This window comes from Neoarius graeffei, chromosome 2 (genome assembly GCF_027579695.1).
Source record: "Neoarius graeffei isolate fNeoGra1 chromosome 2, fNeoGra1.pri, whole genome shotgun sequence".
Lineage (NCBI taxonomy): Eukaryota > Metazoa > Chordata > Actinopteri > Siluriformes > Ariidae > Neoarius > Neoarius graeffei.
The window spans coordinates 51,986,756-52,010,716 of record NC_083570.1 but is presented as its reverse complement, the minus strand read 5'-3'; the positions used below and the strand labels follow the sequence as shown (position 1 = coordinate 52,010,716).

Genomic DNA, 23,961 nt, shown 5'->3' with positions numbered 1-23,961 from the left:
TCTCTCTCTCTCTCTCTCTTCTGATTGATATGGCGGTTGACAGCTGTTTCGGTGTATTAGCGCCACCGCTGGACTGGAGTGTGGAACAGGAGTTGCTTCTTATCTAGAAATTAAATACATTTTAATAATCCTGTGTTTTTCAAAAAAGTAAACAAGATAAAATTTTCCCATTACTTCTTTGTAAGATATTTCTGACATTAAAGGGTGTATTATTGGCCTCGACTTGAGCAATAAAATTCTGTCTCTCTTGATAGTATTTTTGGCAATGAATAAGTCAAGTCAACTTTATTGTCAAATATGCTATACATGCTCGACATACAGCACAGATGAAATTTCAGTCCTCTCTGACCCACGGTGCAAACAGGCAATGCAATCAATAAAAATAGAATAATTGAAAAAACAAAACAATATAAACAGTATAAACACTCTAGATAGGAACTAGACATAGACTAAACACTCAGACAATATAAACAGTATAAACACTAGATAAGAACTAGATATAGACTAAACACTCAGACAAACAATATAAACAGTATAAATAAACAGTATAAACACTAGATAGGAACTAGACATAGACTAAACACTCAGACAATATAAACAGTATAAATAAACAGTATAAACACTAGATAAGAACTAGACAAACACTCAGACAAACACTAGATAAGAACAAGACAGACTAAACACTCAGACAATATAAACAGTACAAATAAACACTAGATAGGAACTAGACATAGACTAAACACTCAGACAAATAATATAAACAGTATAAATAAACAGTATAAACACTAGGTAAAAACAAGACATAAACACTCAGACAATATAAACAGTATAAACACTAGATAAGAACTAGACATAGACTAAACACTCAGACAAACAATATAAACAGTATAAACACTCTAGATAGGAACTAGACATAGACTAAACACTCAAACAATATAAACAGTATAAATAAACAGTATAAACACTAGATAGGAACTAGACAGACTAAACACTCAGACAAACAATATAAACAGTATAAACACTAGATAAAAACAAGACAAACACAGACAATATAAACAGTGTAAACACTAGATAAGAACTACACACAGACTAAACACTCAAACAGACAATATAAACAGTATAAACACTCTAGATATGAACTAGACATAGACTAAACACTCATACACACACACAAATTGGTTCAAATAACCAAACAGTCAAGAACATGCTCTACAGTCTCTGGGCTTTGTGATGCACAATACTCGCAGTTACCATCAGCATGCCTACTACTATTAGAGTACTATTAAGATGGGAGTGCCCAATTCTCAGCCTGGCCAATACCACTCCCTCCTGTCTTGCATTAAGTGAACCAATAGCTCTATGTATTTCAGGCTGAATGTTAAAAAGATGCCTCTGAGAAGACCCATTCTCCCAAAGGTGCTGCCATCTCCCATGTACTCTGGCCTTAATGATGCTTTTGACTTCAGCCTTACTATACTGTATATTAGTATCTATATTGTCCCTACTTGCCGCTCTTTTGGCATATTTGTCAGCCAACTCGTTCCCTTCCACCCCTACAGGAGCTGGAACCCATAAAAAGGAAAGTTTAAAACCTGCCTTCATTAACACACTTGTCAACTGTAAAATGTCAAGAAGAATGTCATTCCTGGATGTGGAATGTGAGTTCTGAATACTCACAAGAGCAGAGCTAGAGTCAGATGCTATGACCACTTGCCTGTGCCTATCCCCATTACCCTCTATCCAGAGCAGGGCAAACCATATGGCTACCAGCTCTGCTGTATACACAGCCAGGTCATCAGTTATTCTCTTTTTAATGGCCAACCCCAGCTCGGGTACCACATACGCCACTCCCACCCTTTTATCAGGACCCTTTGAGGCATCTGTATACACACAGAGTGCAGAATTATTAGGCAAGTTGTATTTTTGAGGATTAGTTTTATTATTGAACAACAACTATGGGGCGGCACGGTGGTGTAGTGGTTAGCGCTGTCGCCTCACAGCAAGAAGGTCCTGGGTTCGAGCCCCGTGGCCGGCGAGGGCCTTTCAGTGCGGAGTTTGCATGTTCTCCCCGTGTCCGCGTGGGTTTCCTCCGGGTGCTCCGGTTTCCCCCACAGTCCAAAGACATGCAGGTTAGGTTAACTGGTGACTCTAAATTGACCGTAGGTGTGAATGTGAGTGTGAATGGTTGTCTGTGTCTATGTGTCAGCCCTGTGATGACCTGGCGACTTGTCCAGGGTGTACCCCGCCTTTCGCCCATAGTCAGCTGGGATAGGCTCCAGCTTGCCTGCGACCCTGTAGAAGGATAAAGCGGCTAGAGATAATGAGATGAGATGAGATATCTGACATTCAAACACAAAACAAAAACAAATCAGTGACCAATATAGCCACCCTTCTTCATGAGGACGCTCAAAAGCCTTCCATCCATAGATTCTGTCAATTTCTTTATCTGTTCACGACCAATATTGTGTGCAGCAGCAACCACGGCCTCCCAGACGCTGTTCAGAGAGGTGTACTGTTTTCCCTCTTTGTAGACCTCACGTTTTATAATGGACCACAGGTTCTCTATGGGGTTTAGGTCAGGTGAACAAGGGGGCCATGTCATTATTTTTTTCACCTTTCAGACCTTTACTGGCTAGCCACACAGTGGAGTATTTGGACGCATGAGATGGAGCGTTATCCTGCATGAAAATCATGTTCTTCTTGAAAGATGCTGACTTTTTCCTATACCACTGCTTGAAGAAGGTTTCTTCCAGGAACTGGCAGTAGGTCTGGGAGTTGAGATTGAGTCCATCCTCAACTGGAAAAGGTCCAACAAGCTCGTCTTTGATGATACCAGCCCATAGCAGTACCCCACCTCCACCTTGCTGGCGTCTGAGTCGGAGTGGAGCTCTGTGCCCATTACTGATCCAGCCACAGGCCCATCCATCTGGCCCATCAAGAGTCACGCTCATCTCATCAGACCACAGCACCTTAGAAAAATCAGTCTTAAGATATTTCTTGGCCCAGTCTTGACGTTTTATCTTGTGTGCCTTACTCAGTGGTGGTCGTTTTTCAGCCTTCCTTACCTTGGCCATGTCCCTCAGTATTGCACACCTTGTACTCTTTGACACTCCAGGAATGTTGCAACTCTGGAATATGGCAGAACTGGATGCTAATGGCTGCTTGTTAGCTTCACGCTTGATTTTCCGCAGATCATGTGCAGTTATTTTGCGCCTTTTTTTTTTCCACACGTTTCTTTCGACCCTGTTGACTATTTGCAATGAAACGCTTGATTGTTCGGTGATCACATTTCAACATCTTCGCAATTTCAAGAGTGCTGCAACCGTCTGCAAGACATCTCACAATTTTAGACTTTTCAAAGTCTGTCAGATCTCTCTTCCGACCCATTTTGCCAGAGGAAAAGAGATTGCCTAATAATTATGCACACCTGATATAGGGTGTTGATGTCATTAGACCACACCCCCTCTCATTACACAAATGCACAGCACCTGATATACTTAATTGGTAGTAGGCTTTCAAGCCTAAACAGCTTGGAGTGGGACAACATGCATTAAAAGGATGTTGTGGTCAAAATACTCACTTGCCTAATAATTCTGCACTCAGTGTATGAACATACTCTTGCTGTAATGTTCATGACTGTACCCATCAACTCTCCACTTGTCCACCTCACACTCCTGCCTTTCTTCAAGCAGCCCCAGGTCTACTTTAGCTTCCTCAAAGGTCCAAGGGGGAACTGTAGAATATGATACTGTAGGGCAGATATTAAAGCCACTTAATCCCATATTCATAACCCAATCCCTGACTGTCCACCCAAAGCTTTTCCCTCCCTCATACTGGAACTTGGCAATATCTCAGGACTGGCTGAGTAATGTGGCCATCATTGTGACCCCTGAGGTTAGCCCAGTACACCAGGGCAAGCTGCTGTCTTCTTAAATATAAGGGCATTTCCCCAACCTCAATTTGAATGGCTGCCACTGGTGATGTTTTAACTGCTCCACAGCAGATTCTCAAAGCTTGGTTGTGTATCACATCTAGTTTGTGCGACTTGGAAGCCAACCCATAGGCTATACACCCATAGTCTAATACTGACCTCATGAGGCCAGTATAGATTGATCTCAGTGCTGCACTGGATGCACCCCATTCAACCCCACACAGGCACCTCATTACATTTAGAATTTTTTTTACACCTATCCACCATTTTCTGGATGTGGAACGCCCACGTCAACTTCCTATCAAACCATATCCCAAAGTACTTAAAAAACCCTACTCTTTCCAGCTCTCTGCCTGCCAGGTAAATTTTAAGCTCAGGACTAATAACTTTTGTTTTCTCCACTGAGATCCTAAATCCCCACTGAACCGCCCATTGCTGAACTTCATTAACTGCACACTGCATTTTATTTACAATGAAACCCAAATTCCTCCCCTTCTTCCACATGGCTCCATCATCAGCAAACAAGGCTACACCATCAGGCTCCTATACATTCTTAAATATTTGATCTATCATTATATCAAACAGTAATGGACTAACAATACTTCCCTGAGGAGTGCCATTTTCTGCTACATAGCTGGACATTACGTCCCCATTTATTTTAACCCTTAGCTGTCTGTCAGTCAGGAAAGCCTCCACCCACTGGAGTATTCTACCCCCAACCCCTAATTGCTGCAGCTTGATTAACAAACCTTTTGTCCAAAGCATGTCATAAGCCTTTTCAATATCAAAAGATATTGCTACTACTGATTCTTTATTTACTTGGGCTCTCCTTATGAAGTCTTCTAGACACACTACTGGATCCATGGTACCTCTACCTCTCCTAAAGCCACTCTGGTAGCTTTGGAGAAGTCCCTTAGTCTCTAGCCAGTAGGTCAGCCTATCATTTACCATCTTTTCCATGGTTTTTCCCACCTGGGAAGTCAAAGCTATTGGCCGGTAACTACTTGGGTTATGAGGATCTTTACCAGGTTTCCTGATTGGTACAATCAAAGACTCTTTCCATTCCCTAGGAATCACCCCCTCTACCCATATTTTATTGAATAGCAGCAATAGCTTGTCTTTTCCCCTATCACTGAGCCTACTCAACATTTCATAACAGATAGAGTCCTTCCCTGGAGCAGACTTCCTTATTTTCCTCAGGACATTGTTTAACTCTAATCTTGTAAACAGGGCACTCAAACTGCTTTCTTCCTGACCAACACTCACATTCTCAGTGTATTTTAAGATTGTTTCTTCCCTTCCTTTCCTTTCCACCAGACTTAAGTTATCAGAGCTATGCACTCTAGCTAATGTTTTAGCTATAACCTCTGCCTTATCTTTGCTAGTAGCTGCAACATTCTCTCCATCAATAATCAAGGGGTAGTCATAGCTTCTGTTAATACCATTCATTTTCTTAATTGTACCCCACACTCTCTCTATGGGGGTAGTATGCCCCAAGGAGTCACAAAACCTCCTCCAATACTCCTTTTTTGCCTTCTTCACAGCCCTCCTCACTAGATCCTGCGCTCTCTTATACTCAAAGACTGAAAGTTATGAGATTTCTTTAATATCCTGAATAACCGGCGGCACGGTGGTGTAGTGGTTAGCGCTGTCGCCTCACAGCAAGAAGGTCCGGGTTCGAGCCCTGTGGCCGGCGAGGGCCTTTCTGTGCGGAGTTTGCATGTTGTCCGCGTGGGTTTCCTCTGGGTGCTCCGGTTTCCCCCACAGTCCAAAGACATGCAGGTTAGGTTAACTGGTGACTCTAAATTGACCGTAGGTGTGAATGTGCGACCCTGTAGAACAGGATAAAGCGGCTAGAGATAATGAGATGCTATGCTGTGAGTGCATTAGGTTTTTCAGGTGGATGAAGTATTTCTGAAGTTTCAGAAGTGAGTAAGCTGTTTATTTAACTTTAGCTTCCCCTACAGCCCTATCACATGTAAAAATCTCATCTCATTATCTCTAGCCGCTTTATCCTTCTACAGGGTCGCAGGCAAGCTGGAGCCTATCCCAGCTGACTACGGGCGAAAGGCGGGGTACACCCTGGACAAGTCGCCAGGTCATCACAGGGCTGACACATAGACACAGACAACCATTCACACTCACATTCACACCTACGCTCAATTTAGAGTCACCAGTTAACCTAACCTGCATGTCTTTGGACTGTGGGGGAAACCGGAGCACCCGGGGAGGAAACCCACGCGGACACGGGGAGAACATGCAAACTCCGCACAGAAAGGCCCTCGCCGGCCCCGGGGCTCGAACCCAGGACCTTCTTGCTGTGAGGCGACAGCGCTAACCACTACACCACCGTGCCGCCATGTAAAAATATTTTCAGTAAAAATTGGAAATAAATTGTATGGTTATTTGTCCTAAGGCCGCAGTTCTCCATAAGTATTCAGCGTTCGGCTTCTCACAGCAGAGGAATTTCAGCATGCGTATTTTTTTAAAACATAAAATGATTATTCATCATTAATATCATAAATACATACTTCCGTTTGTTTTTTTTATATAACAAACCAAACCATTTGAATATCGATTGAAATTTGAGGAAGTTACGGTCATCTGAAAAGTACATATCGCTACCAACACACTGTAATGGGTAAGCCAGCTGTCTGAGGTAAGATGGCCGCCATGTGCGGACGTTCGACTTCGTTGACGGGCAACGGGGACGAGGCATCTAGTCTTCTCTGTAAATCTACGCTTCATACCCCGTGTCTGTGGTAAGATGGCCGCCCGGTGAGGAATCTATGGTTTACGTCATACTTGTGCCGCCATCTTTTTTGTTGGTCAACCAAACGACTTCACGGAGTTTATTTATTTGCGTCCTGAATAGCTGTCGGAAAACAGAAAACTAAACAAATAAATGAAAAAAAAAATCGATGAAAGATGTTGCATTGTGTCAATGAGTATTATTATTGTTTTTTTTGGTGTCATATTTAAATCTCAATCTTACAGGATTATCCACTTGACGGCGACAGAGAGTTAAAAAAATATATATATCCCAGGTCTGATCTCATTACGAGGAGCTCAATAAAAAAGACAAAATGGGGAGAAAAAAAAACTTTCCTAGATTCATTGTCCGTGTGTCACGTCATGGAAATATTCGGGATGACATTTTTACCAAATATGAGACGTAGACCGGTTTTAAGACCGTGTATTTAACTCTGACCTCAGCTTTACTTCCTATTGTGTTGAAGATGGAGTGAGGAGTGCATGCACTCGGACTAGACGCGTCCATCATCATCATCATCACCGTCTTTTCTTCTACACTTGGGATATCTTTGTTTGTTTGATGACAATATTTGAATAGTTCTTTTTCTTTCTCCTGCTCACCATGACCACACTTGGCACTCTGCAGGACAACAACACCGCACTTCTACACAGAGAGCTGGACTTTGTGAGTTAGCCGGTGTTTACGGTTACCTTCTGGACCAAAACAAAGACTCTGGCTTTGTAAAATACCTCGAAGATTTCTTTTCCCAGCCTCGTTCAGAATAACAAATTGACAAACGTCTTAGACCGTGATTACTATTCTGTTCTGTATATCTGTTGCTGACTGATCAGGCTTGAATCACTGTACTGAATGCTTTTTGTTTTTGTTTCCCTAATTCATATACTATTTGATCATAAATAGTTTCCAGAGCAACCAGTGTTTGTTTGAGGTTTGGCTTTGATCCTTGTGGTCTCGATACCCATAGTGAGCTTGCTATCTTTTGTTTGACATCTTTTCAGCCTCTCAGCATGGAGTGAAGTGGAGCTCAGTAACCTGCAGTTGATCAGAAAAAACTTTGTCAATGTGTGCTTGTGTGTTTTTGTATTAAGTGCTGGCTAACTGCATAGGAGATGAGTTGAATCGTCAACGTATAGGCCAAAAAAGGGATTTTGTTCCAGTTTTTTCCTTTGGTTTCCACTTTCTGGCACTACAAACAATGTCACTGAAAGCTATAGCACTTTATACCTTCCAAAGCGAGAACAAAGAGGAGATTAGCATCCAGGAGAATGAGGAGCTGCTTATTTTCGACGAGAACTCTATAGACGGCTGGTTACAGGGTGAAAACAGCCGTGGGGAGAGGGGCCTCTTTCCCGCCTCGTACGTGGAGATCATTCGGCCACGTTCCAACTCGAACCTGACTGACTACTCTCTGAGCCCTTCAGGCTCCCCTGGCAAAGAGCCCTTCTTCACACCCAGTACAAACGCTACTTATTATGACGATGACGATGACGACTGGGACGACTGGGATGACAACTCGACGGTGGTTGAGGACGAAGACCCTCGTCGAGCAGCGGGTGCCAATGGGCACTCGCAGCAGAGCTCGTACCCTAATCCTAACGTGCAATACCGTTCCAGGCCCCACGTGGAGCGCCAGGACAGCATCTCCAGTTCAAGGAAAGGCAGCATGGTGGGCCGCAACCTCAATCGCTTTTCCAGTTTTGTGCGCTCGGGCGTCGAGGCGTTTGTGCTCGGCGACGTGCCTATGATGGCAAAGATAGCCGAGTCCTACAACATTGAAATGGGCCAGCGTGGTCCTCAGTGGAAGGAGAGTCCTCAGCCTTTCACCTGCTCCATTGAGGATCCCACCAAGCAGACCAAGTTCAAGGGCATTAAGAGTTACATTTCCTACAGGGTCACCCCCAGCCACACTGGCAGGCCTGTTTATCGGCGCTATAAGCACTTTGACTGGCTGTACAATCGCCTGTTGAACAAATTTACTGTCATTTCCATCCCCCACCTACCAGAGAAGCAAGCCACCGGGCGCTTTGAAGAAGACTTCATCGAAAAGAGAAAGCGGCGGCTCATCCTATGGATGGATCACATGACCAGTCACCCGGTTCTGTCTCAGTATGAGGGCTTTGAACACTTCCTCATGTGTGTTGATGACAAGCAATGGAAACTGGGAAAGCGTCGTGCTGAGAAGGACGAGATGGTGGGAGCTCACTTTATGCTCACTCTCCACATTCCGAAAGAGCATCAGGACCTGCAAGATGTTGAGGAGCGCATCGATACCTTCAAGGCCTTCGCTAAGAAAATGGACGACAGCGTCATGCAGCTGACGCACGTCGCGTCTGAACTCGTCCGCAAGCATGTCGGTGGCTTTCGGAAGGAGTTTCAACGCCTGGGTAATGCGTTCCAGTCCATCAGCCAGGCGTTCATGCTGGACCCTCCGTACAGCTGCGATGCCCTGAACAACGCCATCTCGCACACTGGTCGGACATATGAGAACATCGGGGAGATGTTTGCAGAGCAGCCCAAATACGATCTATTCCATATGCTGGATAAACTATCGCTGTACCAGGGTTTGTTGTCCAACTTTCCAGATATCATTCACTTACAGAAAGGTAATGTGAAACTTCTTTTCATGTGAGCAGCACTAATGGTTTATGCTGTCATTTGTAATGTAAAAAAGTAAATAATTTAGCAAAACTAAAATCATTCACAGATGCAATCAAGCTAAATCTAACATGGGCCGAGTTTTCTGAAATCCTTTGCCTTAACGCGGCTTTAAATTTAGGCTCCTCTGCATTGTTGTAGAGGACTGTGGAGTTTAGTCAGAGATCCAGAACTATCCCAAAAGATATTCCATGGTTTTCCAAACACACAGAGCAGCTGTATATCGAATCTATGGGCTGTTTCACAGTCAGGGTACCAAAATGGATTATAGGGAATGGATCAAGTATTACTGAAGTACAATAAGTACTTGTGAAGTGAGGATTAGCTCTGCATGAAAAACTAATACCATCCCACCTGCAAGTTAGCCAATTTTTTTGAATACATGCACATGCTAGTCTGACATTAAATAACCCCATTTTTGATCCTTTTTTTTAGGTTTCAACCGTATTTTGTCTCGTTTGAAGAGGTTACCAATCCTAATATTAAGCTATCTTGCAGCCCCTGAATAGGGCAGCACAGTGGTGTAGCAGTTAGCACTGTCACCTCACAACAAGAAGGTTCTGGGTTCGAACCCAGTGGCCGACGGGGGCCTTTCTGTATGGCGTTTGCATATTCTCCCCGTGTCTGCGTGGGTTTCCTCCGGGTGCTCCGGTTTCCCCCACAGTCCAAAGACATACAGGTTAGGTTAATTGGTGGCTCTAAATTGTAGGTGTGAATGGTTGTTTGTCTCCATGTATCAGCCCTGCGATGACCTGGTGACTTGTCCAGGGTGTACCCTGCCTCTTGCCCAGAGTCAGCTGGGATAGGCTCCAGCTTACCCGCGACCCTGCACAGGATAAGCGGTTACAGACAATGGATGGCTGGATGGATGGACAGCCCCTGCATAGTTTAGTTGGAACCGCATTTCATACTTGAATTATTGCCAGCAAAGTTGACCACAAATGGGTACCGATAGGATAACAAGGGTATATTTAATAAGGTAACTTGTCTGTCAAAAATGTCCTCTCTGGTAATGTGGTCCTTATTAAAGTAAAAAGAAAAAAAAAGCAGTTCTTGGACAAGTAGCTTTAAGATTCTGAAAGTCCAGGTCCATATACTGTAAGTACTGGCACAAGGTTATACACTTAGCTTCTTAAAATGAGCTACAATGGTTACCAGCAAAAACAAACAAACATGATGTTTGTCTGTCAAAAATTGTCCTCTCGGGGGAGGAAGAATTATGCTCTCACCATTAGCCAGGCAACAACACAGAATACTGTTTGTATTCTAGCTACAAATTCTTGCCACCAGCAGCATTCAGCAGAAAATAAATTTCCATCAAGGGCCTCATTTAGTTCACAAACTGTGCCAAAAAACTGAACTTGATTTTTTTGATGTTAGTGAGACAAACTTGTGTACTCCTGACTGTGAAACACCCCCTATTTAGTTGTACAGTGGTGCTTGAAAGTTTGTGAACCCTTTAGAATTTTCTATATTTCTGCATAAATATAATCCAAAACATCATCAGGTTTTCACACAAGTCCTAAAAGTAGATAAAGAGAACCCAGTTTAAGCAAATGAGACAAAAATATTATACTTGGTCATTCATTTATTGAGGAAAATGATCCAATATTACATATCTGTGAGTGGCAAAAGTATGTGAACCTTTGCTTTCAGTATCTGGTGTGATCCCCTTGTGCAGCAATAACTGCAACTAAACGTTTCCGGTAACTGTTGATCAGTCCTGCACACCGGCTTGGAGGAATTTTAGCACATTCCTCTGTACAGAACAGCTTCAACTCTGGGATGTTGGTGGGTTTCCTCACATGAACTGCTCGCTTCAGGGCCTTCCACAACATTTCCATTGGATTAAGGTCAGGACTTTGACTTGGTTGGCCATTCCAAAACATTAACATTATTCTCTTTTAACCATTCTTTGGTAGAACGACTTGTGTGCTTAGGGTCATTGTCTTGCTGCATGACCCACCTTCTCTTGAGATTCAGTTCATGGACAGATGTCCTGACATTTTCCTTTAGAATTCGCTGGTATAATTCAGAATTCATTGTTCCATCAATGATGGCAAGCTGTCCTGGTCCAGATGCAGCAAAACAGGCCCAAACCATGATACTTCCACCACCATGTTTCACAGATGGGATAAGGTTCTTATGCTGGAATGCAATGTTTTCCTTTCTCCAAACATAACGCTTCTCATTTAAACCAAAAAGTTCTATTTTGGTCTCATCCATCCACAAAACATTTTTCCAATAGCCTTCTGGCTTGTCCACGTGATCTTTAGCAAACTGCAGATGAGCAGCAATGTTCTGTTTGGAGAGCAGTTGCTTTCTCCTTGGAACCCTGCCTTGCACACCATTGTTGTTCAGTGTTCTCCTGATGGTGGACTCATGAACATTAACATTAGCCAATGTGAGAGAGGCCTTCAGTTGCTTAGAAGTTACCCTGGGGTCCTTTGTGACCTTGCCGACTATTACACGCCTTGCTCTTGGAGTGATCTTTGTTGGTCGACCACTCCTGAGGAGGGGAACAATGGTCTTGAATTTCCTCCATTTGTATACAATCTGTCTGGCTGTGGATTGGTGGAGTCCAAACTCTTTAGAGATGGTTTTGTAACCTTTTCCAGCTTGATGAGCATCAACAACGCTTTTTCTGAGGTCCTCAGAAATCTCCTTTGATCGTGCCATGATACACTTCCACAAACATGTTGTGAAGATCAGACTTTGATAGATCCCTGTTCTTTAAATAAAACAGGGTGCCCACTCACACCTGATTGTCATCCCATTGATTGAAAACACCTGACTCTAATTTCACCTTCAAATTAACTGCTAATCCTAGAGGTTCATATACTTTTGCCACTCACGGATATGTAATATTGGATCATTTTCCTCAATAAATAAATGACCAAGTATAATATTTTTGTCTCATTTGTTTAACTGGGTTCTCTTTATCTACTTTTAGGACTTGTGTGAAAATCTGATGATGTTTTAAGTCATATTTATGCAGAAATATAGAAAACTCTAAAGGGTTCACAAACTTTCAAGCACCACTGTACCTTGTATGGTTGGTTTGTTTCCTTGGCTGTTTGAGTATTGGTACGTCAGCAGAACATTACACTAGGTATTGCTGTCGCTTGTTCAGTTGGCACTAGAACTTTCTTGTCTACAAGTGCAGCACTTCTTGTACCTGACTTTTGCACTCGTTGTACATCGCTCTGCATAAGAGCATCTGCTAAATGCCTTGTAACATAATGTAATGAATTGGGGTCAAATCTCTTTTATTGACGTCTGCATTAAAAAGCAAAAATAAAATTGTTTTTGAGAGCTTCAGCTACGCTTTGAGAAGTTGAAACAGTTTGCCATCAGGTACTTTTGTCATTCTAAATCAGCAACTTTAAAGCTGTACTGCCTTTCAGATTTTTCAAGTTTAGGTCATAAAAAGAATTTTCCCTAACACCTAGTTATGTTTGTTTAGTGCAGGGCTTTTCAAAGTGTGGGGCGCGCCCCCCCCCCGGGGGGCGCCAGAGTTCTTCAGGGGGGGGCGCAACGTGAGATACAAAATGGATCGATTTTTAGTACCTAAAGCTACAGGGAGTGAGGAGACGGCCAAGCAAAAAAACAGAGCCTCCAGGATGTTGCGATTTGCAACTTCAGCGCAAATTCAACCAATCCCCGCGAATTCAGGGCGGTGTTGCAATTATATCCAATCACCGCAACTTTCCCGCAAATTTGACCAATCGTTGGCGTCGTCTTGAGGTGACATCGACAAACTACCTTCCGCCTTACTTCCGGATGTCTATGTTTAAGAGAAGCAGCATGCGCGCAGTGTTGCCAGATTGGCGGTTTCAAGTGCATTTTGGCGGGTTTTGAATATATTTTGGACTGGAAAACGTCAGCAGTATCTGGCAACATTGCATGATGTGTGAGTCAGTGTTTATATAGGCTTAAATTCTGTTACTGAAAGTGTGTTATGTTTACAGTGAAGGACTGTGTGCACTTTATTTTTTTTTTACTTAATGCAAGAAATTAATGGATGCCAACATTTTTGCCAAAATGGTATTTTATTTTCCATTGTTTAGGCAGCTTCAGCATCATACTGTGAGATTCTGTTCAAATTTTTTTTTTTTCTTCTATGAAGCCTGAGCCATTTATTTTATTAGTTTATAATTATTGTTTAATTTAGTCTTCAGGAGAGACTGCCTGCACACAGTACTAGTATTAATAGTTTTTTTTCTGACATGAAAGCTGAGGCATTTATATTATATTTTAAGGTAACTTCATGTTGTGCTGTGAGGTTCTATGCACTTTAACTTTTGAACCAACAGGTGCATTTGGATAAGTAAAGCCTATTTTTCTGCATTTTTGTAGTCCTGGTAATCTTTTATATTGGTAAAGTTGTTTTTATAGGACCATTTCTCGGTGTCTTTGTTTTTTTAATCAATAGTTTTTCAGTAATAACTTAATATTTAACATATCACTCAATTTTAAATCACAAAAAGAGAAAATCGCAACAATTTCTCGCAACTTTCACTTCCTCCCGCAATGTAATCGCAACAAAAACCTAAAAAACACCACAACTTTCATCGCAATTTTTTTGGAAAACCCCCCGCAACATCAGACATTTTAGCCCACAACAATCACAAAAAAGGCCCGCAAAATCCTGGGGGACTGGAAAAAGCAGGAAGTATGACCACGATTATTTAAAGTTTGGATTTTCATGGACTGGATCTGAAGATGTTCCACTGCCACAGTGTGTTGTCTGCCAAGAGGTGCTAGCTAACGATGCTATGAGATGTTTAAAATGTGTAAAACAAGATGTTTTAAAAAGCACAGATGTTTAAAATGTGAAAAAGAAAAAAAAATGTGTGGGGGGGCGCTGTTGTTTATTTGCTCTCAGAGGGGGGGCTGACTCTCCCACACTTTGAAAACCCCTGTGCTAGGGAATCCCTTCAAATTAAATAACTTCCCAGCCACAGAATGGCCTGGGGTGTTTTTTTTTTTTTCTTAATAAAGATATTACAGATGTAAACCAAATTTCAGAGGGAATTAAATTTAATCAGTTTTATGAAATTGAAAGGTCGTCTACTTATAATTCAAATCACAGCCTTGAACTTTTTTATTTTTAGTCAGTGAGGGAAGATCTTCAGCTACACTTATCTCGCCCACATACCTAACAGCTGTTAACCCCTCCCCCCCCACCTTCTCCAATATACTGTTAAAAAAAATGCACTGCGTTTGCCAGATTTTCAGCAAGTTTGTGCTTGCACAGCAAAGTTTTAACTAGCAGCAGTCATGCACACCAGTTGCTGACGGACTGTTGTAGAGACTCGCAGTGGTTAGAAATATGTGGGATTTTTATTTTTTAAATATGAATTAGGTATCGATAAGTAAACTCACTTAAAACACACACGTGCATTTCGTCATTGACTGCTCCGTGATTATGGGGTGCTGAAATTTTATTTCTAAACTTAACTAAATTATCAATATTCTATTTAAATTATATCCATAATCCATAATTGTAGACCTGATTTCATTTCCTGTTTGACATCTATGTGCAAGAGCATGTGTTGTACAGTAGGCCACTTTTATAGCCCTTTGCCCCATTTTCATTTGTGCTTCAAGGAGTGCTAAATTGTTCTCAGGAGCGTAGTGGGAGGGGGGAAAAAAAAAAGATGGCAATGCTGCCGAAGGAAATTCTTCTTCAATTCTACAAAGCCTGGAATTCTGAGCATTGCCAGTGTGAGAAGTAGTGAATACCTGGAGTCACATCTGGCAGGCTGGAGTAACCTTATCATCCTTCTGTAACTGATTTGATTAAAAAAATCATAACACATCATACTTCTTTCTCCTAAGTTGTTTGCTATCAGGTTATCAGGTGCTTTTCACTCATTACTGTCTCAAGTGGATGGCTTGCTTTTTGGATGTAGATGAATTGCCGGAATCCCAGAGCAGGGCCCTGAGGGTGTGGTGCGGGTCACATATGGGACTGATTTAAAAAAAAAAAAAGGCAGGGCAAGAATGAGATGGACTCTGAAATATAAAACAAACCTCCAAGATGTAGTTTACTACACACAACTGCTTTTATAACATTGGCTCAAGATTCTACAATTATTTCTTTCTGCTTGGTTGATCTTGATTGGATGGTCTCCAAACTCCACTGATCAACTAGTCACATACCCCTTTTCCACCAAATCAGTTCCAGGGCTGGTTCGGGGCTGGTGCTGGTTCACAACTCGTTCAACTTGCGAGCCAGCTGAGAACCAGTTTGCTTTTCAATAGCTCGCGGTGCTAAGGGAAGCCATGTCATTACGTCGCTGTATACGTCAGTTACGTCACTACGTTTGCATAAACCTTGGCGCGAATATCGACGCAAAAACAACACGGAAGAAGCAGCAGCAACAACAATAATATTAATGGCTGACTTCGCGTTTGTACAGCTGCTGCTTCTTGTCGCTTAAAAATGGCGATCTTTCGCGGTCTTGTTATTGTTGTTGGTCTTAAAAACTCCGCCCCCCCGCTGACGTAAGCGGTTCTTTCCTCCTGGCCCAGCAGAGAGTTGGTGCTAGCCTGGAACCGGTTTTTCTGGCCCCAGAGCCAGTTCTTTGTCAGTGGAAACAGAAAACCCGGTTCCAAACTAAGCAATGGCCCCGAACCAGCCCTGGAACTGCTTTGGTGGAAAAGGGGCAACAGTGATTCATTTCAGTACCGAGCACAAAACCTTGTTCCACCGTTGCCATCAAATAGCAAACCTTAGATTTTTCTGTTGCTTAGAAACCAACACTGTTAAACCCTTATGTACTGGTGTGTTAAACAGCTCGGAAATGCACCTGCTGGTGTTTAGTTTCTGTCCAAGGTGGCGTGAGAGACAATAACCCTGAACCCTTGCATATCTGATGTCATACCATACTGGAATTAGGAAACCTGAGCGTCCGTTTAACTCGCATGCAGACACTGGGACAATGTCGGGAGCAATCAGAGAAGGCTAATAGTGGAGGAAAGATGATGACTGGACATGGGGAAATAGAAATATGCTTCTTTTTAAGTGCAGGCCTACTCGGGTGAAACCAAACATAGAACTCTTGACCTTAGGTTTTGGATCTGCTCATACGTTGGGATTGATTGGAATCATGGTTTTGTCCAGTCCCTTAATGGTTACAGCACTGGGATGGAGTTTAACAGCTCTGTTATACAGCTTGATGGGGGTGTGATCAATTTACCAGTTTTATTTCTGACAATAACATTGGCTCTTAAAAATGTGCTATAAATTCTGTGAATGTTTTATATCTTAAGTACAGAATCCACAACAAAATGTAAAGGAAGATATGTTTAAGATTTAAAAAATGCGATTTTAGCATGTTTAGTGTGGTTGGGTTGAGCCATTGGGTTAAGGGTCTTGCCCAAGGGCCCAGCAGTGGCAGCTTGGCAGTGTTGGGGGGGGCCCGATCAGTAACCCAGAGTTTTCCATATCAGAATATATCTGTTCATCTCTGGAACCTACCTCACCCCATGAATATGCTGCCCAATGTAATGTTTTGGTTTCCTAGACTAAAAGTCATAGCTAAGGTAATGGAATAATGTACATCAAGCTACTTTGCTAATTAAATGCATTAATCTAGAAACAAGTTTATGACCCTTATCCTCTTCTTACAAGGTTTCTAACGTAGCACATCGTATTGCGCTCCCCTACTTGACAAAGTCAGCAAGTCATCATCCAGTGATTTGGCAAAGAGATTTGTTCAGTCTTCAAGTAAACGTTTTAATTTGCTCTGCTTTGTTAGCATTTGTATAATATCACCAGTGTGCTCGCGCATGCTAATTAAAGATATAGTGGTTGATAGATCAAGGTCAAGGTTTTTTTTTTATCGTCGTTTCAACCATATACTGTTGGTCTAGTACACAGTTAAAACGAAACGTTTCTCCAGGACCAATGTGCTACATTAAACATCATAGGACTACAAATCTACATATAACATAAAGTGCAAGAGTGCAGTAGGTACAAACATTGCAGACATGAACAACATAAAGTGAAAACAACAAGGACGGTGCAAAAACAACTAGCACAGACAGACAGTACATTGCCAACCAGTACTGGTTACTGTTAATGTGCAGAAAGTTGAGTGTGTGTATTGAGAGACAGTCAAGCCGGAAAGTCTGTACACCCCTTCACCTTCTCCACATTTTATTACGTTACAGACTTATTCTACAATAGATTGAGTTCCTTTTTTTTTTTTACAAAATTCTACGCAAAATAGCCCATAATGACAAAGTGAAAGCAGGTTTTTAGACATTTGTGCTAACTTATTAAAAATCAAAATGTAAAATATATGTACACAAGTGCGCACACCCTTTGATATGACACCCAAAAGTGAGCTGAAGTGCATTTTTCCGCTAATACTGCTTGAGATGTTTCTACAACTTAATTGGAGTCCACTTGTAGTAATTTCACTTGACTGGACATGACTGGGGATTGCCAACACCTGCCTATATAAGGTCCCACAGTTGACAGTGCATGTCAGAGCAAACTCCAAGCCATGGGGTCAAAGGAATTATCTACAGACCTCAGAAACAGGATTGTGGCAAGGCATAGATCTGGAGAAGGGTACAGAAAAATTGCTGCAGCTTTACAGGTCCCAAAGAGCAGAGTGGCCACCATAATTCGTAAATGGAGGAAGTTTGGAACCACCAGGAATCTTCCTAGACTCAGCCAAACTGAGTGATCGGGGAAGACGGCCCTTGGCTAGGGAGGTGAGCAGGAACCCGAGGGTCACTCTGACAGAGCTCCAGCGTATCCTTGTGGAGATGGGGAAAATCTTTCAGAAGATCAACCATCCAGGCAGCGCTCCACAAATCAGGCCTTTATGGTAGAGTACCCAGACGGAAGCCACTCCTTGGTAAAAGGCACATGATGGCCCACCTTGGAGTTTGCCAAAAGGCACTTGGAGGACTCTCAAACCATGAGAAACCAGATTCTCTGGTCTGATGAAACCAAAATTGAACTTTTTGGCCTGAATACCAAGCGTCATATCTGGAGGAAACCAGGCACCGCTCATCGCCTGACTGCCATCCCTACAGTGAAGCATGGTGGTGGCAGCATCATGATGTGGGGATGTCTTTCAGCAACGGGAACAGGGCGACTAGTCTTGATAGAGGGGAAAGTTGAATGCAGCTAAACACACCGAGATCCTTGAAGAAAACCTGCTCCAGAGCGCTCTGGACCTCAGACTGGGCAAAGGATGACCTTCCAACATGACAATGACCCGAAGCACACAGCCAACAGAACAAAGGAGTGGCTTCAGAGAAAGTCTGTGTATGTCCTTGAGTGGCCCAGCCAGAGCCTAGACCTGAATCCAATTGAACATCTGTGTAAGGACCTGAAAATGGCTGTGTACCGATGCTCCCCATCCAACCTGATGGAGCTTGCAAGGATATGCTAAAAGGAATGGGCAAAAATGTCCAGAAACAAGTGTGCCATGCTCGTAGCTTCTTTCCCAAGATGTCTTGAAGCTGTAATTGCTGCCAGAGGTGCGTCAACCAAGTATTAAGCTAAGGGTGTGTACAGATATGTAACCCTTAAATAACCTATTTTTGTCAGTAAAATAAAATTGCATATTTTCTAAAAACCAGGCATTTTCTAAAAACCTGCTTTCACTTTGTCGTTATGGGCTTTCACTTTGTCAAATTGTGTAGAATTTTGTGACAAACTCAATCTATTGTAGAATAAGTCTGTAATGTGATAAAACATGGAGAAGGTGAAAGGGGTGTGCAGACTTTCTGGCTTGACTGTAGTATATGCTAAAAGAAATAAATTGATGTAAACATTGTGTATGTGCTGAGCATTGTAAACATTGTAAAAAAAAAAAAAAGTGGTAGTGCATTATTGTTCACTGTGTAAAGACTGCAGCGGGAGTGGTGTAATCAACAGTCCAAGTGTTATCAGTCCAGTCCCTCGGAGTTGAGGAGTCTGAGAGCATGTGGAAAGAAACTGTTCCAGAACCTGGCTATGAAGGCCCGAATACTTCGGTACCTTTTTCCAGATGGCAGGAGGGTGAAGAGATTATGTGAGGGGTGTATGGGGTCGGCCCCAATGCTGGTAGCTTTCTGGATTCAGCATGTGGTGTAAATGTCCTTGATGGAGGGAAGAGAGACTCTACTGACCTTCTTAGCTGTCCTCACTATCCACTGTCTGGTCTTGCGATCTGAGACGGTGCAATTCCCAAATCAAACTGTGATGCAGCTGCTCAGAATGCTCTCGATAGTCCCTTGTAGAATATTGTGAGGATGGGAGATGGATTTCCTCAGCCTTTGTAGGAAGTAGAGACGCTGCTGGGCTTTCTCAGCTATGGAGCTGGTGTTGAGGGACCAGGTGAGGTTCTCTGCCAGATGAACACCAAGGAATTTGATGCTCTTGATGTTCTCCACGAGTGAGCCGTCGATGTACAGCGAAGTGGTCACTCTGTGGTCTTCTGAACTCAACAACCATCTCTTTTGTTTTATCCATGTTCAGAGACAGACTGTTGATTTCTGCACCAGTCTGATAGCTGTTGTACCACCTCCTAGATTTTGATTTGTCTGTACTGAAGGAGGTTGAATTGATTTAAAGTACGAGTGATCTAGAAATACAAGTCCTCTGCTGCTTAGGAGACTCTGCCTCACAGATCCAGGTGCGATAATCAATGTTTCTCAATTTGTTAAAGCACAAACATGAGTATATATTCACATTCAAGAGTGTGGTGTAGCAATATGATTTGGAAATGTAATACCAGGAAGCAGAATTGGTGGAGTTTGAGTTGGTGATGGTAAATTACTGAACAGGATCGCCTTATGGAAAACAGTAAGCATGTATGAGCAAAGATAAGTTTCAAGGGTGTAACTGAGACTAGCCAAAACAAGTTGTAAACATGCCAAACAAACATCTCTATCAATAGTCAATATAGTAGTAATAATAGTGTATTACGTACTGAAAAAATAAAAATGTTAGGAAGCCTGCTTTCGTTCATGGTAATTTGCAAGTTGTAATGATGTCATATCCAACTTCGGGATGTCTCATCTCATTATCTGTAGCCGCTTTATCCTGTCCTACAGGGTCGCAGGCAAGCTGGAGCCTATCCCAGCTGACTACGGGTGAAAGGCGGGGTACACCCTGGACAAGTCGCCAGGTCATCACAGGGCTGACACATAGACACAGACAACCATTCACATTCACACCTACGGTCAATTTAGAGTCACCAGTTAACCTAACCTGCATGTCTTTGGACTGTGGGGGAAACCAGAGTACCTGGAGGAAACCCACGCGGACACAGGGAGAACATGCAAACTCCACACAGAAAGGCCCTCGCCGGCCCTGGGGCTCGAACCCGGACCTTCTTGCTGTGAGGCCACAGCGCTAACCACTACACCACCGTGCCGCCCACTTCGGGATGTGTGATGTGAAAAAACAACAACAACATGGACGACTCTATGAAAACGTGCCCCTCTGAGCATGTGAAGCTCCTTAAAAGCTACTTTAACTGTGCTTTTACAGTTGCAGACCTAACTTGCTATTGGTTCTTGTAACATAGCAATAACAGTGGATAACAGCAAGTAACTTAGCAACAAATTAGCCGGCTAACGTTAGTTATGAGTGATAATTCTAATGTTCAACATCTTCTCAAAACAATAATTAATATAGTCAGTGTTATTAGTTTAACCATGTATATTTGTCTGTATATTACTGCAAATTGGCCTAGTGGTTAGTGTTTCCACCTCTCAACTGGGAGATCGTGAGTTCTACTCGCTGTCGGGTCATACCAAAGTCCATCGTAAAAATGGTGCCTGCTGCAGTACAGATGCGAGTGGGGAGTCAAACTCTCACGGTTACCAGAGGACTAGCCCCCTACTGTAACCCTAGTTATGTAATAGGCGAGAGGTCGAGGTAGGGCTGCACAATTAATCGAATTTAATCGAAAATCGCAATTTTGGCTGCCACGATTAAATTAAATGAAAATCGCTATTTATTTCCATTTAAAATGCGAGCTCTGCTGTATATCTGATCAAGCACTTTTTGACCAATACTCCGCCAAACCATTAGGGGCGAACCGACGCATGTAAGGTTTCATTACTCCGCCTAAATAAGCAAGCAAGCCAAGTGCAGTGTTGCCAGATTGGGCGGTTTTAAGTGCATTTTGGCGGGTTTTGAACATATTTTGGGCTGGAAAATGTCAGCAGCATCTGGCAACACTGGCCAAGTGCGCAGAGCTTCAGTGCAGCGGTATCTTCAAGGGGTGATAGCGTGAGAGTAGGTAACAGATTGAGGTGAGAGAGAAAAGCTATGTCGGAACAACAGACTATTTAGCACTGGAGGCAATGTTGTGACCTGCCTTCGCTCATGTTTAAAGCCAGAGCATGTTGATAGGCTGCTCTTTCTAGCTAAAAACTTGTAGGCCTCAGTATAATGCTATGTAATTGTTGCAGTTGAGTTTTCAGTTCTTTCATCCTTTGGTAATTTCTTGGATAAATTTCATTTATTTGTCATTTGGAAATCAGAATTTCTCTTTTAAATTTCATTCTGCACTGAAAGCTGTTCATATTGTTTGTTTGAATATAGTGAAATAAAATTTAAGTGATTTCCCTAACATCAAGAATAATCGTGATTTAATAATCGCGATTACAATTTTGATCAAGATAATCGTGATTATCATTTTTTCCATAATCGTGCAGCCCTAGGTCGAGGGCTATTAGGGTTGGGCGGTATCCAAATTTTGATACCTTTAAACTGTCTCTGTGTTTTCCCGGGGTATACGGTATTACCGAGAAAAAAAAAATTTTGTTTCGGCCTACTGTGTAACGTGCGCCTATGCCTCAAATGTACTATTTAAAAGCAGCATAGCGAATTGTGTGCATTGTGGTATGGATTAAGCAGCAAAGCGAATTTTGTGCATTGATGAATGGATTAAGAGAGATTTCAAAGCATCACGCAACTCTTCCTTCATCTTGAAAATAGCATTCAACTGTCGTTTACACATGTCTGCGTTGAAACGCCATTTGCAGCACTATTTCACCTGCTCCATCAAAAAAAAGTACACGATGAGCAGGATCATACCCTTTCAAGCATGGGAAATAAAAAAAAGAAAAAGAATCAACCAACACCCCGTTTAGACTGCACGATAAACCATATTCTTCAGCGCAAATGAGGCGAACCTAATTCAAATGCGTGATAGCTGCACAAGGCAAAATCATATGGGCCCACGTCATGCCATGGCGGGGAAATTAATAATCAAATGGCCTTACCTTGCTTAAAACGTTGTCTTGATCACATAACTCCTTACAATTATTCCACTTAAATCCATACGGTTTAACACACCCAACAAAGATAGCAAGCGCATTGCTAATTCCCACCAGAAACCTAACAGTTTACGCTACGATGTTTTCTTCCGTTTCTTCAGTAGATGACATTTCAAACGTTTATTACCCACATCCCAAATGTCATACGTTATATTATTTTACCTTGTTGTTACTCATGTAACCTACTCAAAACACAACTCATTGGAGAGATCTCGTGGAAGTGGAGTACCCCAGGCTATGGTGTGCCTTAGGGGACATATTAGATTTTTCGTTTGGTTTGAAACCAAAATACTGCCACACTGCCGATGTTGTATTTTTTTTTTTTTTGCCACTAACTCGTTATCTTGACTTGCCATCTTTCAACCGCGGTCTCAGTCTCTCTTTTTTTTTTTAGATAGGACAGTATAGAGAGACAGGAAATGAGCGGGGGAGAGAGAGACGGGATCGGGAAATAAACTTGGGTCGGAATCGAACCCCCGGATTTATGGTACGGTGCCTTAGCCATCTGAGCCATGACACCCCCGCTCTCAGTCTCTTGCGAAGCTTTCTGTCAGACTCCAAATGTCACACAGGGTTGCCATGGTAACGACATAAACAACCCTGCACGCGATGAGAACTTCTTTAGGAAATTGATAGAATTAGTGAAAATACGATCACACAGTTATTCGGGATGATCTTCAATTTATTATTTTATATTATGACCTCATGTACTCCATATTTATTTAGATATTATATATTTTTTAAAAATGACGGTAATGAGACCGATACCGTTGGTACTTTTGGATACCTCGGGATACCTTCTTACCGTAATACTGCCCAACCCTAAGGGCTATAGAAAGAGAGATCGGCGCTGCCCAATGCGCCTCAAAGAGCTAAGTAGTACTGGGACAGGAGACTGCCTGGGAAGATCAGATCCTGCCATGGGAGGAACTTTTTGATATTAACTGCGCTTAAGCTAGTACTGCAATAAACTCCTTTAAAAGTAGAGAAGAACTTTACATTGCTCACAGTGTGGGCGGCCATTTTGATCTGACGTCACTCCATAAACTTGAACCCTGTGTCCGAAATCACTCCCTACTCACTATATAGTCCACTATATCGTGAGTTTACCATTTTGTAGTGCTGTTTGAATGTATAGTGAGAATTACTACACCCTATATAGTACACTCAAAGTATCCCAAAATGCATCATGAAAAGTAGTGTATAACTGATGGTCACTAACCAAGCAATATATACCATCATGCATTGTGGTCGCGCTGAAAGAAATCAAATCAAAAGCCTCAAATTT

At 42.4% G+C, this 23,961-nt stretch overlaps 1 protein-coding gene across 2 annotated transcripts in view; it reads left to right on the top strand.

The window, feature by feature from the left end:
* Nucleotides 1-6,989: 6,989 nt before the first annotated feature.
* Nucleotides 6,990-23,961, top strand: part of snx33 (sorting nexin 33) — a 63,760-nt gene continuing 46,788 nt past the window's right edge. Inside the window, exons 1-2 of one of the 2 annotated variants that reach the window (XM_060914378.1) lie at nt 6,990-7,370; nt 7,706-9,310. In XM_060914378.1, the coding sequence (XP_060770361.1) occupies nt 7,903-9,310 (1,408 nt within the window). In that variant the 5' untranslated portion in view covers nt 6,990-7,370; nt 7,706-7,902. Of the gene's footprint in view, nt 9,311-23,961 lie in introns of both variants that reach the window. The other variant, XM_060914377.1, reaches the window with a different exon arrangement.